A 17,559-nucleotide genomic window follows, 5' to 3' on the forward strand; every position below is an offset into this window, starting at 1 on the left:
TAATTGTCCAGGTGTGGCAGTGGACCTGTGGGAGTATCACTGTGGAAACAATTCAACTTTCCTGTGGATCAGCACGAGCCCTGAAATGTGAAACATCCACAGCAGACACCTTCAGGTCTTCCTGGTCTCCCAGCTGTGAGCTACACACTGAGATCCACTGTCTCTTGCCCGACACTTCTCAATCTCTTCTGAATATCAATGAGATGCAAAAGACATAGAGACTTTTTTCCAGGAGTTTTCAGAAGCTGACAGGCATACTTCTGTCCGGCCCGTGCTCTTATTTGTTCACTTACAAGTGGACTAACCAGAAGAACTAGTTAGCCAGTACTTTCCTGTCGAATCACAGAGCAAACTCCGAGCTAGCCTTCATTGACAGTTGCTTGTCGCGTCTAATTCCTGGCATCAACGTAAACACTGAACACATAACAGCCACCATATTCACTGAAACACCGCTGTTCAGTTTATTTACACGCTTTAATTTAAAATATGTGTTCGCTGAGAAAATGGTTTAAAAAGCACATTCTGAACGTTGTATGTAAGGGAGATGTGTTAATTAGCCGATGAGTGCCGCCCAATAAATACTCGGAGCCATTCTTACCGTTCTGTGGGACATTCGTTGCCAGTGGAGCTCCACTGAGTTGTTCCAATTTACCCTTCTCGTTTCCCCCGAGCTGTCCCCTTTTTCTGTCACCAACAGCGTATGGTTGTGGAGAATATGTAGTAGGAAGAAACAAAAATTCCAACTAGTGGCTCGTCCAGAGGTTGGGTATGTTTTGGTTAGCTGGACCTTACTGCATCAAATGCTACAGTCCGGTTAGCTACATGCTAGCACTTAGCAGCCTTGCGTCAAAACATTGAGTCCAACCGGAGCGGCTCAGGTGTCCCGTCCTGTTCCATACCAACAGCAGCTCCGCGTCACTGCCCAGACCGAGGCGTCACGTGACGGACTGAACAAATGAATCGGTGCTGCAGATGACAGCTCCGCGAGACGATGAGAGACTACTCGGACCGTGAAAATGGCGTTAACCGGCGTCCCCTTAGCCCTCCCCCGATAATGTCATGTCATCTGATGTCATCTTGACAGGATTAAAGAGGAAGTTGCGGTGACAGTAATGAGCCAGATTTGTGATACAATTTTCAGCGTTGAAAAAAAAATTGGGGGCTCTCAATGTATGCTTCAGAGTATATTATCTTAGGGAAATGAAAAATATCTTACAGCGACCGACCCAAGTTATATTAAAAAACAAAACAAACATAACAGTTTAGTTCAAGAAGACTGTGGCGCCATCAAGGGGGGGAGCATGGGAGGCAATGGTCACCCCTACAAATTCGGCGCACATCCTTGCCAGATAGTCTTAAACGCATAATATTTCTTGCAAATTTAATTCATGAGGGAAGTTTTAATAAATTTAAGATAGAAATTTATGTATGCTTGTACATTTATTCTTCTACAGCCTGCCAATTTTGAGTGATCAGTTATTCATTCTCACTCCAAAATGATAGGAGAATAAAATCAGGATCTGGCTATTAGTTTCTGAGTGTCACCAGGTATGTTATGTTACTGTCAGTGAGTCAGCAACTGCCAGGTATGCTCCTGTCACTTGATTGGTGATTACTCTTCTAGCTGCAGATTGATTTTATCTTTTTAATTGATTTTAGAAAGATATATCCTTACTTACTTCTGAATTTGACAAACATTCTGAATACATAATGCTAATGAAATCAAAACACAGACAGACATATGGATGGTATGTAAATATTTATTTCTTAAATTGTTGGAGTGCTGTTTTTCTTCTTGCGATATTTTTCGGTTACAGTGCTCCAGATGTCGCTGAGGGCAATTCGAGCCATGAGTAAAGTGATGGTGAAGTTACGTCTGTACCACTCTCTGGATGTGTGGGAGGAAAGGCAAAAAAAATCAGTAATGCAAAAATATTTAGTTTGCAGTGTGCTGTTAAAATACTGAATTGCTGCTTTTGATGCACATTTGCATTAAAAAAATAAAAAAAAAGCTACCAGCTGGTTGATGACAGCTCGTAAAAATAATGAGAATAATTAAAAACGTGCAAAAAGGAAAACAACAACAAAATCATCTGACGAGTTGATGCATCTAGGCAGTAAACAAGTCTGCTACTTCAGCATGTTTATTCACAAAACTCTCTCTAGAGCCTGTCATGATTGTTCTCTGCACACAGAGTGGTACAGCACTGCTGGAGCACTGGGACACGCACCAGCAGCATCATGGGAAACATCAAGCGTACAAAAACAAAGTCACCTGTTGTAATCGGCATGCCGCACTCTGTTTTTGTCCAAGAAGCTTTTGTAAAACACAGCCATCTCTTCACTGCTTAGGGAATGCCGTCTTCCTGAGGGAGAAACCAAGAAGCTTCACGTTAATTCACTACAATGTCAACTTAAAACATCAGAGCGTACTTAGTGCAGCTTTTAAAGGAATTTTTATTCCCATCAACTATTCCTCTGGTCTACTGCACGTCTAGAACCCCCATTAAGTGTAAATATATATATATACTCACCATCTTCTCCATGCAAATTCAAGCCTTTTGCCTTCAGCTGTGAGATGATGAAAGCTTCTTTTTCCTGTAGAGAAGAGGAAAATAAAGGTGTTATTTTCTGCTTTTAGACTTTTCCCTTGAAAAATTTTATTAAAAGTGGTAAAAAAAAGAAAAAAAAGAAGAAGAAAAAACAGGATTTGGAAAAAAGCTTTTATTGAAACAGTAAAACCATACACCAACCAACAGTTGTCAGCTGTTGAATTAAGTCATTTTTTTAAGATAAGATCTTGAGTTTGTTTCGACAGGCTTCTGAAATATATATTCACTTCTATTCTCTGAGTTTTTGTTATGGTTCCTGTTTAATAAATTACTGCATCACTAAGTTCTACAATTTTCTGAGACTCAAAATTTAGGGTCGTCATCATCTTTAAGCCAAAATCACCAAAATGACAAAAAACAAGGTATGAAATATATATCCATCCATCCATTTCCTTACATCCTTTGTCCCTAATGGGGTCAGGAGGGTTGCTGGTGTTTATCCCCAGCTAATGTTCCGGGCGAAAGGCGGGTTCACCCTGGACAGGTCGCCAGTCTGTCGCAGGGCAACACAGAGACAGACAGGACACACAACCATTCACACACACACTCACACCTAGGGAGAATTTAGAGAGACCAATTAACCTGACAGTCATGTTTTTGGACTGTGAGAGGAAGTTGGAGAACCCGGAGAGAACCCACCATGCACAGGGAGAACATGCAAACTCCATGCAGAAAGACCCCGGGCTGGGAATCGAACCCAGGACCTTCTTGCTGCATGGCAGCAGCTCTACCAACTGCGCCACTGTGCAGCCCTCTCATGAAATATATATGTGTAATAAATCTATATCCATTCATTCATTATCCTTTCTGGGGATCAACAACCATGTACACACACACACAACCCCCCCCTCCCACACACACACACACACACACAGCAGTTAACCCAACAGTTAAGCGGAAGTAACTGCAGAGAAACAACGAGTTTCAAACTCCATGCAGAAAAGACTCCAGTCTGGGATTCAAACCTATTACCATCTGGCTTCAAGGCATGAATCTGCTGGTAGAAATAAGACTCCACACAGCCATGAGCTCTGAATTAAAGAAATTGAAATCTTCTGGGAATTTTACCTGTGAACACTAGATATGCTTACGTAACCCAATAAATGAATCAAACACAAGGAGTTGGAACAGGTGAATTCAAACCTTGCTGAAGCTGACGTTCTGCCTGGTCCAGAACACGTGATTCCAGTCCTCAGTCTCCTGCCTCAGTTTTCTCAGCTGCTTTTCCAGATCAGACTCGTTCTCACTGACGCGGTAGACAATGGGTCGCAGGTTTGACAGAGGGTTTGGGGGACCGATCCAATCATATGTGGAGCTGGGCTCTGGCCTTGATGCCGATATCTACATATATCAAAAAGTGGAATAGTTAATGGTTATAAGACAAAGAAGCACTGAATGAAAAAAATATATATACGGTGCGAGTTGTTTACAACCACTTCTCTTTTAGTTTGTACAAAGACTCTGGAAATAATTTGCCTTGAATTAAAACATCTGTGTTCTCCACCAGTGAGGGTGAACACACCGCTTTTGATCCCCTCGCCTTCAATGATGACCACGATTTGAGCAAATAATGCACCAAGCCTGAAGTGCAACTAGATAAATGATTCAAACAGGATTTTTTTTTTACTCTTTATTTATGGTCGTCACTTTACTGAGTGCTAAAAAGAGGGAGTGAATACTTTCTGCAAGGCACCGCAGTTGCCCTGTGCACAGATGGACGTCACAAGTCTTTAGCTGAGATGATAAAACACTGTGCTTATCATTTCTGAGCAGCCGTCGTCATGGAAAAAGCAAGAAGAAAAACACGATCCAGGAGACAGGGGCCAGGAAAAAGGTACACACACCTGAAACACACAGGTTCTCAGCAACCAAATGACTTATACCTAGATTATGCTTCTTTCCTCATCTTTCAGTCGTTTATTTAGATTTAATGTTCTGTTGCATATATGCAGATAGCCTCAGATGTTATTCCAGAATCTTTTAGTAAACAGAGAAGTTAAGGGTCAAATTTCTGACACAAGCCCAAATCACCACCACCCCGCCACCGTGTTTTATACACACATGGTTGGTTTGTGTTGATATGCTGTTTGGTTTCCTCCAAAAACATACAGACTGTTAATATACGAGTCTTGTGGTTTGTTCAGATGAAAGGGGGGGCGGAGGGCCATTAAAGTTGGATACTAAAGTTCAGGTTATGACGATTAGAGGCGACTGGTTACAAATATGGGAATGGTTTTAAGGAGAAAACAACGGGTACATTTTCAAGCTTGAATAATCTTGAAAATATACCAGCTCTCTTTGACATTGAGTTAAACCCTGCTTTTAAAATATAAACTAGGCAGTAACAGTGGACAGTAGTCTGCACATAATATAAAAGCTCTGACACGGACCTTTAAAGGTTTTTCCTCCTCGGAACTACAGAGCCGACTGCTGGCTCCTGACATCCGGTGCAGCCGCAAAGGGGGCAGCAAGAAGCCACTGACGCTCCTCCATGTCGCCGCTGCTTTGTTTGCCATTTTAATTACCTCGACATTAATCCGTATTTGTGATGGTGATAAAGGAGAAAAAACATTGTGTCCTTTGCTAACACAATGTGCTAGCGCCCTCCTGTTTCTACTCTGTTTAGACAAACTCTACTACTTCGACAAATGTTCCTGCCAACAGCTCCACCTACCGGTCGGTGTCACCCTAATGAAAACTACTTCCCACAGCGGCGTGCTCCAGTAGTCCTTTGAAAACATACTTTATTAAATATGTATACAAACATACTTAGTCTTTACCATTATATCTGAACAAAAAAAATATATAAAATTCTACACAGAAATTTTACAAATATAATTTTGTATCATGATTAATAAAATCTTTTTCTGATTCTTCACCAACTTCAGGTAATTCCCAAATAAATTATTCTTTCTACATGTGAGTTTATTTGTTATAATATCTACCTATGAATAAAAATAAAAAAAACAATGAAATGTTATTAATCAGAAAATCTTTTTTAAAAATAAAAGCTCCAAATGGAATAATTTTCACCGTCAAAGGGTGCAGATCGATTATAATAGTCGCTCAAGTCAAAACAAATACAGTGTATTAAAGTCAGAGCGCATAGACAAGGGGAGAGTATTTTGTTGTATTTTCGTTGGATACCTAGATTCCTTCTTACGTTTAATCAAGTTAATGCGAAGGGTGGGTAGGTGCGCTCGAAAACTTCACCAGCGCGCACCCAGTTCTTAGAAACCCCGCCTGTATGCCAGGTGCTTTCGGACGTACTTGTTTCTCCTCTGACCACTTGAGACTGCGATAGTAAAATGAGCGCACCAAATGTTGGACAACAAAAACTTACACCGAGTTAGAAAATTGTAAAGTCTTTTATCAGAAAGTCAGCAGTTCGTTATATTTTTCTCACTATGTAAAAAGTAATTTGTCTGCGTTATGCAAACATTTATACATAGTGTGCTTTTTAATTACATAGACAATATAAATAAATTACAGTATACTAATTGGAAAAAAACCAACTCCGTGTAGGTTTACACAGTTGAGCAGGAAAGTAACTGCTAGAAGGTAGCTAGGTAGGCTAATGTTAAGCTTTAATCAGCGAAGGAGCGTTCTATCCCACAGCAGTTCAGATGGCTGTACGCTGGTTATGCAGGTAAGAGGGGGAGCTGGTATATTTTTGAATTGAGGGGTTATTTTAGATCTAAAACCCCGTTTTTGTTTCAGCAGGTGGGGCAGAGTCAGGTGATCATCGGCACTGAAACACAATGGTTTTAACAGTGTATGGAAGCTGTTTTTTTGTTTTTTGGTTCAGTGCTTTTTAGGTTTGAAATCATTCGTTTAATCAGTGTGAATGCTTTAGTTACGCATTTATTTTTAAACTAAGTAGCTTTAAATGGTAGTAAATGAAGACCGTGGTTTCTATCGTGGGAGGGGCGACACCATTCCTTCCGCAGTCATTCAGTCAGTGACAGAAGAAGATTCGGTGGTGAGGTAGTGAAGCTGACCGGGAGCATAACCGAAATTCCTGCCTTCGTCTCGCCACGCTCGGAAGCCTTTTTCTTTCACAGGCCGATCTGGCTGATGGAAACAGAGCTCGGCCAGAATGTGCGCGAATGTGTTCGGCGTTTTGAAAAGGTGAGACCTAACGATGATGTGTCGGTGTGTGTGAGCGGGGATGCAGCTGACAGCATCTGGAGATGCTTCGAGGTGTGTGCGCGCTGGTTCCTGATCCCTTAGCAACCAGCCGCCCGATCGGGGTATTCCGTGGTGACATAATGCGCAATGCCGGTGCAGGCAGCCTGGAGCTGGGGATGGCGCTTGGTGGTGGGTCGCATGTTACCTGTAGCCCTGTAAGCCTTCATGCTGGGTGACCGCTTGCTACTAGCTGCGGACGTTATCGTTCGCATCTTCCCATTAGTTGTTTTCCTAATCTTGAACGCCGTGAGGGAAGCAGGAGAGGAGTGGCTTTCCATGCTGGATTTGTTTTTCCTGAGCTTATCCTACTAAATATTCGGATTTGGAAGCTTTCGTCTGGCATGTGATCATCCACTATTCTGGAAATGCACATCCCCTCGCCCTCTTACATAATGGAATGTTGACTCCACACAACATTTATTCCAATCATGCTTTGGATAAAAAAAAATATATATATATATATATATATATATATATATATATACATTACCGGTATATTGTGGAACCGCACCTGTTTTCTAGAACCATGAAACTGTGCTCTTTACCATGCAGGACAGAGGGCCCAGAGGACCAGGATTGGAGACCTCTGTCCTTCAAGACTTGAGAGATTTAAAACAGAATTTCTAATTACTTTCTTTTATCAAAATCTTCACTTTGGCAACCCTAACATAGAGACCGGGTTTATGGAGTTTGTAAATTTACAAACTCCGTAAGAAATACCGAATAATTAAATAAAGTAAAATAAAATAAGCAAATAACAGCAATAATTTGAGTTATTTAGCCCGTATACGAAAAGAAAAATTAGGGTTAATTTTTCAAAGTCATATTTTCACCATTTGATTCATTCATTTATAAATGTCATACCTTCAAACCAAATATTTAGTTAGCAAGCTAACTGGTTAGTTTGAAGCAAGATATTTAGTTAGCAAGTGAAATACTTAATTTAACAACTAAATATTTAGCTCTGAGCTTGCAAAAATATTTAGTTTACAAAATAAATGTGTAGCTAGCTGAGTATATATGTAGCTTGGGAAGTCATGCACAAAACTATAAGAGCTTCAAAGAACTCAAGCTAAAGACAGAACTACAACAGTGAAACTAAAAGGCACAGAAAGCATCCACAACCAGTCACAACAGAGCTCAAACACACAGTACTACAAAGGTTGTTGTCAACAAGAGTCCGTTTATGGTGATTTGTGCAATGCTATGTTATTTAGCTGGATCCGAGGAGCCCAGGAGTGATTTAACATTCCATTAGGAGTCTGTAAATGCATCCGCAGACACAGTGATCAGAGAATTTGTTAAACTCTGACCTGCTGATTCCAAATTTCTCTCTAAGAATTAGAAATAAAGACAAAATACATTTTTCAAAGTTGAAAATGCAACCATCTTAGTAATAACATTTTTAAAAGAAAGCTATTTTCTCAAAAACAGCCCAAAGTTAAGTAGCTGCCGCTCTGCCTTACTGGAAGTATTCAGATAGATTCAAATCCTTTAGGGTTATTTCACAGAGGTGTTTCTAGAGCTACACCCAACCGAAAGGTATCGCAGCGCATCTCATTTACTGTCTTGGAGAACAGAATGTATTACACTAACGTTTTTGGGTTTTTTTTGTCTCTATTTTCTTTGATTATTTCCTGCTTGATTTTAGAATATGGTGCTGTGGATCCTTGTCATTGTGACAGACAATGGTTGCTTTAGTAAATTCAGAACTTATGATTATTTGTATGAAATCTGATTTGGCACAATGGTACTAAATATTAGGGATATCTAACTAGCGTCCAGCTAGCAAGCTACCTACCTAACTATCTAATTAGCTAGCTAGGCCCCAGTAAGACAGTAAACATTAACTGTAAACCTCTCTGTGTGTATTGCTAGCTAAGTATTAAAGAAATAGATCTGGACTAAGACAGAGAAGTGTTCTTGTGACATGTTTCACTTCCTGTTATTTGATAAATTCCCATGTTCTGTTTAAAAGTTGCAGCCTATCTAGAAGCTACTTGCACATTTTGAACTCCCTCTTGCTGTTAGCACCTATTTATTGTGCTTTCACTGATCTGAAACAAATAAAACTGTCCAATTAAGCTTGCCACTCTAATTTCAATGCCTAGTTGAGAATATTTAGTTATTTTATTAGTCGCTGGTCTAATTCAGCTGGTAAGTCCAATAACAATATCAAAGGTAACCTTCAACACAGTCCTGTCTCCACTCAGACTTGAGTGTCCACACTTAGCCTGGAATTTATAAAAAATGAATATATCTCCCACATTGTTTTAAAAGAATATTGTACACATGGGATTGTTTTCAGAAAAGTTTTCTTCCATACGAACCCACACAAACGCATGTAGCAAAGCCAAAACATGATCCGACTGCTGGAAAACAATCCCAACTTCACGTTGGGAATTAAACATGGTGATAGGAGGTGCATTTGTGTGGACAGAAATATAGGTTGAAATACCTTTTAGTAGTGTATTGGAAAATAAAGTTATTAAAACACAAGATGATGCCGATTGGGAATGTCCTCATGTCAAGATTCCCGCTTTATTTGTTGCAGAACCTAAGTTTTCCCATGTACACACGCAAACACAGTTTCCTCAAATTCCTTGCTTAGTCTGACTTTTCCTAAATAATAATTTGTAGTGATAGAGTTCTCATAAAAGGCCAAAACCGATAAAAATGTATTTGCCTTCCCAGACTTCCAGCTACATGTGCACTAGGCCTCAGTGCTGGTTGCTAATTGATCTGCTTTCATTGTGCTCCTTTTCCAGTCTCTTTGGGAAACCTTTTGATGGTGGAAAAAGGATGGACCATGGCGGTCCACAGGACCAGCAGCAGCATCCGGCGGAGCAGCAGCAGCCTTACCATCCGCAGCATCCTGCCATGATGAGACTGTACGAGGTCCAGAAAGAGGTCTCCACTCTGGGGCCGCAGGTCTGCACCTTCAGCGGCCTGCAGAACGACCGAGAATACAAGCGCATGGAGCGCGAGCTGACCCAGCTGCTGCTGCAGGTGGACCAGGTGGACACGGAGGGCAAGCTGGAGCTGCAAGGGGCGCGCAAGAGGGCTGCGCAAGAGGTGGAGGGCCTCCTGCGGTACCTGGAGGAGAACGCCTCCCACCCGTCCCGCCTGGCCATCGAAGAGCTGAGCAACGCGGCGCGGGAGCTGGTGGACGAGCGGGTGGTGGCGCCGCAGCGGACCGGCGGGGTGGCGGAGATAAACGACGAGCTGGTGGACGCCCTTCAGGAGCTCGTCCTCAGGCTCACCCAGATCAAGACTGAAGGCCGGGTGCCGCTCCGCAAGGCGCGCTACCGAGCGCTCACGCGGCTCTGCGCCGTGCAGGACGTGCTGGAGAGCCGCACGCCCCAGCAGACCCTCTCTCTGCCCCTGTCGGGGGACACCCACGAGGCCGTGAACCGCATTAACCAGGTCATGGTGAAGGTGAGCATGGCTCGCAGCCAGCTGGTGGCTTTGCTGATGGGGCTGAGCGGGAGGGACAGCTGCGCGCACCTGTCCCGCATCCTAACGGAGCTGCAGGTGGAGCTGGACGCCCTGGACGTCTCCGGTAACCTGGCGATCCGGAATTACAGGAAACAGGTGGTGGAGGAAATAAACGGCCTGCTAAAACACCTGGACCTAGAGGGAGAGGGGGACGACACTCGCAGGTACATCTCAGTTTACTACAACTAAGACTGTCGCAACAAGCAATTAGTTAACGGCACCATGAATGAGCTCAATGATTTTCATTCTGATGATTGAAGGGCAGTTTTGTTTACAGAGACCTCATCATACATTGTATTTATAGCTTTGATTGTTTTTTTTCATTCCCGTTTTTGGTTGTATTTTATTTTAGATATTTCAAATGTCTTCCAGTTCTAGTGTGATTTCTAGAAGATTACAGTTTGAGAGTGCAAATCTGCATTTATAGGCCATTATCAGTAAATTACTTGAAAATGGTCTCAACAGCAATACTATCATTTATTGCAATAAATATTCGCATTGGTTATGTTACAGGCCTAATTATAACGACATAATAATAGTAATATTAACCCTTAAGTGCCTGAATTTATAACAAAATAATTCAGTTTTTGATGCTCATCAGATTGTAAATTAATGTTTTGGTATTTAAAATGTAAATTTGCTTGAGTCGGCATGAAATATGTATCAACAGGTATTGCTGGTATATACACACCACTTTGCGATGTGGTTGGAGCAAAATTTCGACTTGTGGTAAAGGTCCACAGGTCCAAAGTTTGAGGAGAGCAGAAACTGTCTCATGCAAACAAAATAATAATAAAAAAATAAGACGTGAAATAAATATGTCAGTTTGTCTTTAAGGTCCTTTTCTAACATCTGAATGTTCCCTCGTACGCTGCCTGTCAGGACCGTCCTCGTCGTTGCTATTGTCACAGAGACAAAATTTCTAATTTTTGAGGCGTACCAAAAAAAAGTCAGCAAGAGTTGCGTAATACCATTAAAGGAAAAATGTAACGGGCCTCTAAAAATCATGTTCAAATAAATTCTGACCCCATTTCCACAAAATTCTAAAGAAAACATTGGGATTGGACATGGGGATAAGTATCGGTCGATGGCCGATCCCCCGAAATGAACAAAACTGGGGCAGATTTATTGATGCGCCTCTAATAGTAAAAGTAAATTCAGAGACCCACCTGTAGAGTGATGATGGTAGAGTGGTGAGAAGAAAGCAATATGAGTTCCTGTTTTACCTTCACAAGTGGTTTACATGTGAAACTTGTTCCAGGTAGATTTGTGGCAAAACTTAAATGTTGAGCTAACTCTGTAACACAGAACGGACCAAAATGTTATTCTCCAGATGTTCAAAGCTGGTAGACACATGTTCCAAAACACTTGTACCTGGACATTGCAGCAAATATCCAATATCCAGCGATGATCGGAAGGGAGTGAACCTGTGTCTGTCTCCGTAGGTACGATTTGGCGCAGAACAACTCCATCCGTGAGATCGAGGCCGTGCGAGCCCACGTCTCCCACTTACGAGAGGGCGTCCTGCGACACTGCCTGATGGGTGACCTCAGCTTCCGGCCCAAAGCCGAACTCCAGAGCCTTCTGACCCACCTGGACCAGGTGGACACGGCCAAAAACCCGTGCATCAGAGAGGCCCGCCGCCGCGCCGTGGTCGAGGTCCAGGCCGTCATCACCTTCCTGGACCTCCGCGAGGCGCTGGTGTGCCGCCAGCCGGGGCCCGAGGAGCACCCGTCGCACGGGGCCGTGTGGCGGGTCCTGGGCAGCCTCTCCGACCTGCAGGCTCAAGTTCTGGGCTTTGACGGCAAGCGGGCCGACAAGAGCTACATGATGCTGGAGGAACTGCTGACCAAACAGCTGCTGACGCTGGACGCCGTGGATCCGCAGGGCGACGCGTCCACCAAGATGGCACGGAAGCAGGCGGTGAAGTTCGCCCAGAACATTCTCAACTACCTAGACATGAAGACGGACGAGTGGGAGTATTGACCAGGCCAGGACCACGTTGGGCAAGACACGGCTGCAGGAATTAAAGGAGCTTGAAAATGGAGCGTCATCATTCCGTCAGCTGTAAATATTGCCTGAAATACCCAGAATCCACTGCAGCAGAACTTTTTTTTTTGTCTCTTTGTGGTAGTCAAGGCCAACCCATCTGAAACTCCTTTTGTGAAACACATTCTGACACGTATTTCTCTGTGTGCTCTTCAGCAACTTTGTGTGTGTGTGTGTGTGTGTGAGTGAGTGTGTGTGTGTGTGTGTGTGTGTGTGTGTGTGAGATTTGCTTGTTGGTGTCATTGTGTTTTGGTGCATGGTAGTAGAAACCTGCAGCCAAAGTAACGCTCGTTGTCTTCTCCTCCAGACTGCACTTCATATTGATAAAACGTTCCGTTAGATTGATTGTTAATCAGTATCCTCTTTCATTAACTTGACTGTCGGTTGCTAATGGAGACAGCTGGTGATACGCTACCAGAGGCAGGGGTGGCTCATTCTGTATTATTAGAAAAACCAGGCAGTAGCTGTGTTTCCACTACAAATGTGTGCAAAACTTTGTCTATTGTGCTAGTGTCCAAAAAAAAAAAAAAAAGAACCACAAGCTGCGGTGTTCCCATTAAATGAGGCACAATTAAAATCACGCGGTATGTCATTAAGATCCATGCTGAGCTTCCAACTTCTTCCTGCTGTCGTCGTCTTTGTGGTTTTCGCCAGTGGCAAAAACCACAGAGATCGACAATGTCCATTTGTTGATCATGTGAATCAAAGAAAATGTTTCCATTGCAACTTTGTGAAATAAACCAAAATTTTTTTTTAAATTATCTCAGCGTCCAAAACTTTATAGAAAAATTAGGTTTTTTGAAATAGACGTATTTCCAGTAAGCAAATGTATTTTGAAAATGTCAAATATTGTGATTATATGCTCAATTTGACATTTTGAAAAGACATTTCTTTACTGGAAACGGGCCGAATTAAAAAGAATAACTCGGCTTTTGATCCCGTTTCAGCACTAGGATAGAAATGAGTGCGTTTCACAAAACTGCAATGGAAACACTTTTTTGCATCACACGACTCGCATGACCAACAACAACTAGATGTTGCCACTGGCGCAAACCACGAAGAAGAAAACGGGAGGAGACGGAAAGATCACGGTGCAGAGGGCCATATTTTTAATATTTTCTGAACAAACTTATTCATGTGTGATTTGAACTTATTTCTTATTTAGTGGAAACACAGCAATTGCAAAATTGTGTTTTTTTTTACATTAGCAGAAAATTGACAACGTTTTGCTCACATTTCTAATAAAAACGCAGCGACTTCAGGCTGATGTTGCTGCATTTTCTACTCTATTACATCTTCGAGGGTCAGATTGCAGAAACGCACATGGATCTAATAACATCTGTGTTCCACCGGATGGAATTAGACTGCAGGAGATTAGATTGCTAATCTACGAGCCTTCGCCACTAAAGAAGCAAGGATCTGAATTTTGGGGTCAATTTCTGATCTATGGTTTTTGTAAAGCTTTGAGCTGCCGATGTAGATTTAGATCCGATCTGATTTCTCCCCTTGAGTTTTAATATAGCCACGTCTAATTACAGCATTCAGAATAATTTCTCCTTCAAAGGAAGAAGGCCAGAAAAATGAGGTTATCAGGAGGAAGAGGTGACATCACACCACAGTACAGTTTTGATCATTTAAGGATGAGTCAAACTTAAAGTGCGGGGGCCAAATGTAGCTCCTGTAGTTTTTATGTGGCCCTCTAGACTCCAGAGCAGAGGGATCTCTAAAGGTCTCCATTTGACACAAATGGAGACTTTTATTTGTAACCAGGGAAAAACGAATAAAAATCTTAAAATTGTTGGCTATAGTACAAAGTATTCAAACTTGTTGTATTCTCTTGTGAGAACTACATCTATTCAGCAGACTTGACCTTTTGCCCCTTGAGACAAAATATTTGGATGCCTCTGCTCCAGAGGGGCGCAAGAGAACAGCTTTGTGCTTGGATATAATTTGATCAAATTTAAGCAGTTTTTAATCAGTAAACAGCCAAATAAAATATCAGTCCCTCCAGTTTTTTGTTTTTTTTAGATTTATCGGTCGCAAAAATTCACACAAAATCAGCAAATAGCCACATTTTTTGGCTATTTTGAGTTTACTGCAAATGCTCGAAAACGTTTGGTTCAAGTGATGCTAATTCCCACCTATAGGTGGCAGTATTTGTTACTTTTAATACAATGCTGCCTCAGATTTCATCAAATTATAATCCACCATCAACAAAGTCACATTTACCACCATATATTAGTGTAAACACCTCAAAATCTTTTGTAAATATTTCTAAATTGGCACCAAAAAGTCTGTGATTCTGTTGGCAAAAAAAAATCAATCACCATAACGTGGAGGGACCGCTCAATGTGAAAGGAGCTCAAGAAGTAGTTTAAGTAGTACTTATTAAATTCAGAGACAGCTAGTTATTATTATTTTAGCAGCTGTTTATGCGTTTTATCAATACATTCTGGACAACTGGCCCTTTAAATCAAAGACACTCATTTTAAACCACATTTAGCATCTTATGTTAGCAACTAGCATGACAAGCTACCAAACCAGTAGCGTCAAAAAGATTTCCAATGTTCGATGACGGGCAGAGAGAGGAAGGTCACAACCAGCTCAAAAGGAGAAAACAGAGCGACTTTGCTGCCAAGCCTTCATGTTATCAGCCCAAGTCTTGCTCTCTCACTGATTTTATTTTCAAAGCGAGCTAAAAGAAATGGTCTGTTTCAAGTCACCGACCTGTGCCTGACTCTGGAGTCTCGGTTTTGGGCCCAGGCCTGTCATAGTGCCGAAGCTCCACCCGAAAAAGAACAGTCCAACAGCTGACAAAGAAGTTCACTAAAAATCTATTTTGAGATTACTTGGAAGTCATGGATGAATGTTTTTCTTCTTTAGCAGAAAGCAGGATGTTTCTGAGATGGAAGACTTCAGTCTTAGCTGCATCTCTTGTCATCTGTTCTCAGATGTTTGTCCTGACCGTGTTATGATCACACAAGGCTGGAAATAGATCAGATATGAATTATTTCAGGAGAAGCGAGGCGATATTTCGCCGTTGCTGCTTCTGTGGCTTCTCGTCTGTCTATTTGTTTCTACCCGCCGCTTTCTGTTGACGGAGGAGTGCGAATGAAGCCTTTTGAGGAAATTGGACAGAAAGAGGCCGAGGCGACGATATCCGCAGGACTGGCGTATCGAGGCTGAAGCTCGGGGGCCCCTGCTGGAGGGCCTTCGGGAGGGAGGCACTGACGGAGATCACAGTCGACAGAACCTTCTAGAAACTTCTCCAAGCTGCTGGAGGAGAAGGAGAGGGAGAGAGAAAGTCTGAAGCTCTGTGCCTTTTTACTTTTAAGCCTTTTTTTACCCATCAGTTTGTGTTTTAGAGTAGCAGAAATAGAACGTGTGGTTTATGGTATGCATCAATGCACTGGAAGAGGACACCAAGTACTGAATGTGTTTTATTGAGAGAGCACCTTGCCCAGTATCACAACATGTCTGTTTGTTTGTTTGTTTGTTTGTTTGTTTTGTCTCCTCTTCTTTTTTCTTTTTTTTTTTTCTAAATGCGTATTTATTTCCCAACAAAATTCCAATTAGACTGACATCGTAATCAGGAGTTGCTTTCTCCTACGGCATCAGCTGTAGCCCAATAATCTGCTCAGAACCATTTATCATCAGTTGGAGTGCCGCAAAAAAAGATACAGTGTTCTGTGGAAATATTCACACTGCCTGGACCTTTTCCACAAACTTCAATGTATTTTATTGGGATTTTAACATAGAGAACAAGATAATATTTGGATTTATTTATGTAATTTATATATTGGGGATAAAATATCGCTAATATAAAATCGGTATCTACAATAACCGATGTGGATCCCGATGTTACCAATTTGCTGACATTGGTATCAGTGGATGTCAGTACGTTGTTAACATATCGGTGTCAGTCTGACGAGTAAAACTGGGCCGATGTTACAGACTGACGTTAAATTCCACTTTGTTGTTTCAGGAGGGGGAGAGGACGGGTTTGGTCATTTGGTAGTTAAGTATTTACATTTTTTTCCCAAACAAATGAAAGTTTCAAAAGCATTTTTATACATTTTGTGTTTACTCGGATGCCCTTAAATTAAAACCTGTGCACTGCAAGGTTATTATTTATTTATTATTTACAAGACAACGCACTTTCCAAATCTGACAGAGCGGCTCTGCTTGTCACCGTGGAAACACCATCCCTATGGTGGCAGCATCATTCTGTGGGGATGATATCAACTGAATTTAAATTCAAAAATAAAGAACCTGACTTAGATTATTAACCACATTTCTTATAGACATATTTAATTATTAATTAGATGAGTTTGTGGCAGCACTTGGAAGCTGCTCTCCCTCCAATATTAATAAACTTAAGCCACTTTGCAAATAACAGTTTGCTTCACTTTCAAGGAATGTGAAAAAGTTCCAGTGGTTTAACCTGAATTCAGCCTCTTTCTATAAAAGTTTTTTTCTCGTCTTTCTTTTTCTTTCTTTTTTTTTTTTTTTTTTGGGCATGACTGTTTACAGCCGAGTTTTGTATTTAGGTCACTGAACTGTCTGGAAACGCAGTGGAGCCTGCTGTTTATACACCAAGCTAACATCCAGTGCAGGTTCAGTTTATTTATGCGAAATGTAAATTAGAGGTTTGTGTAGCTATGCAGAAAACCTGCAGCTGTGTACGTGAGGCATAGCGTGTGACGGGCTGTAGCTTCAGAAAGTAAACGAAACTAAACTCCAGCCTGGGCTTTGAAATGTTCAACAGGCCGTTCGGCAGACACAGTGTTGGCGTTTTTGCTCGAAGTGACGTGGAGTTCAGAATTCGTCACAACAGCGTTGATAAAACGGGACAAAAGTGCAGCATAAAAATGTTTGGAGTTATCACTCCCCTTCAAATGTTATTGCACTGGAAAACAAATTTGGTCAAGAGAAAAGTATTTAATAAAAAGAAAGATGCAGTTGAAGCATTCAAGTCTTCTTGAGTTCACTTCTGTTGGTCACACTAAACCTGACTAACCTGAAGTATTTTAGTATCACTGTGAGTCCAAATATATTAAAATAAACTAGATAATGTCTTCACCTGGAAAAAACAATCTGTGGTTGTCATCTGAAGAGAGATTCGGACAAAAGATACCAACACAGTCCGGCAGACGGACTGAATTTAAACGTGTCACCTTTCGCCAAAGAGAACGATATTCTGAAATTA

The 17,559-nt window shown here is 41.6% G+C and overlaps 3 protein-coding genes across 7 annotated transcripts in view; 1 reads left to right on the forward strand and 2 right to left on the reverse strand.

Annotated features, from left to right (window-relative positions):
- Positions 1-1,045, reverse strand: part of klc1a (kinesin light chain 1a) — a 32,818-nt gene extending 31,773 nt beyond the window's left edge. For all 3 annotated transcript variants that reach the window (XM_044142859.1, XM_044142857.1, XM_044142860.1), the window contains exon 1: positions 599-1,045. The gene's annotated coding sequence lies outside the window, so the exon portion shown is untranslated. The remainder of the gene's footprint in view (positions 1-598) is intronic.
- A 699-nt stretch (positions 1,046-1,744) lies between these two features.
- On the reverse strand, positions 1,745-5,287 carry LOC122846160 (cytochrome c oxidase assembly factor 8). The gene is made up of 5 exons (XM_044142953.1): positions 5,003-5,287; positions 3,756-3,953; positions 2,535-2,598; positions 2,276-2,366; positions 1,745-1,888 (listed from the first exon to the last, which is right to left on the reverse strand). Exons 1-5 carry the CDS (start codon positions 5,126-5,128, stop codon positions 1,768-1,770), a joined length of 600 nt encoding a protein of 199 aa, XP_043998888.1. The 5' UTR covers positions 5,129-5,287; the 3' UTR covers positions 1,745-1,767.
- On the forward strand, positions 4,190-17,301 carry bag5 (BCL2 associated athanogene 5). 3 transcript variants are annotated; one of them, XM_044142889.1, is made up of 3 exons: positions 4,190-4,446; positions 9,572-10,465; positions 11,747-17,301. In XM_044142889.1, exons 1-3 carry the CDS (start codon positions 4,394-4,396, stop codon positions 12,285-12,287), a joined length of 1,488 nt encoding a protein of 495 aa, XP_043998824.1. In that variant the 5' UTR covers positions 4,190-4,393; the 3' UTR covers positions 12,288-17,301. The 3 variants fall into 3 exon arrangements, with proteins under 3 accessions (XP_043998824.1, XP_043998826.1, XP_043998825.1); XM_044142891.1 differs by lacking the exon at positions 4,190-4,446 and adding an exon at positions 5,874-6,261; XM_044142890.1 differs by lacking the exon at positions 4,190-4,446 and adding an exon at positions 6,338-6,743.
- The last annotated feature ends 258 nt before the right edge of the window (positions 17,302-17,559 follow it).

This window comes from Gambusia affinis, linkage group LG16 (assembly GCF_019740435.1).
Source record: "Gambusia affinis linkage group LG16, SWU_Gaff_1.0, whole genome shotgun sequence".
NCBI lineage: Eukaryota > Metazoa > Chordata > Actinopteri > Cyprinodontiformes > Poeciliidae > Gambusia > Gambusia affinis.

Excerpts from the sequence above, each read along its gene's own strand:
- LOC122846160 (XM_044142953.1), bottom strand. The coding sequence starts at position 5,128 with ATGGCAAACAAAGCAGCGGCGACATGGAGGAGCGTCAGTGGCTTCTTG. Across the intron at positions 2,599-3,755 it reads AGAACGTCAGCTTCAGCAAG|GAAAAAGAAGCTTTCATCAT; the intron begins GTTTGAATTCAC and ends TCTTCTCTACAG. Across the intron at positions 1,889-2,275 it reads CGGCATGCCGATTACAACAG|AGAGTGGTACAGACGTAACT; the intron begins GTGACTTTGTTT and ends CCACACATCCAG.
- bag5 (XM_044142889.1), top strand. The coding sequence starts at position 4,394 with ATGGAAAAAGCAAGAAGAAAAACACGATCCAGGAGACAGGGGCCAGGA. Across the intron at positions 4,447-9,571 it reads AGACAGGGGCCAGGAAAAAG|TCTCTTTGGGAAACCTTTTG; the intron begins GTACACACACCT and ends CTCCTTTTCCAG. Across the intron at positions 10,466-11,746 it reads GAGGGGGACGACACTCGCAG|GTACGATTTGGCGCAGAACA; the intron begins GTACATCTCAGT and ends CTGTCTCCGTAG.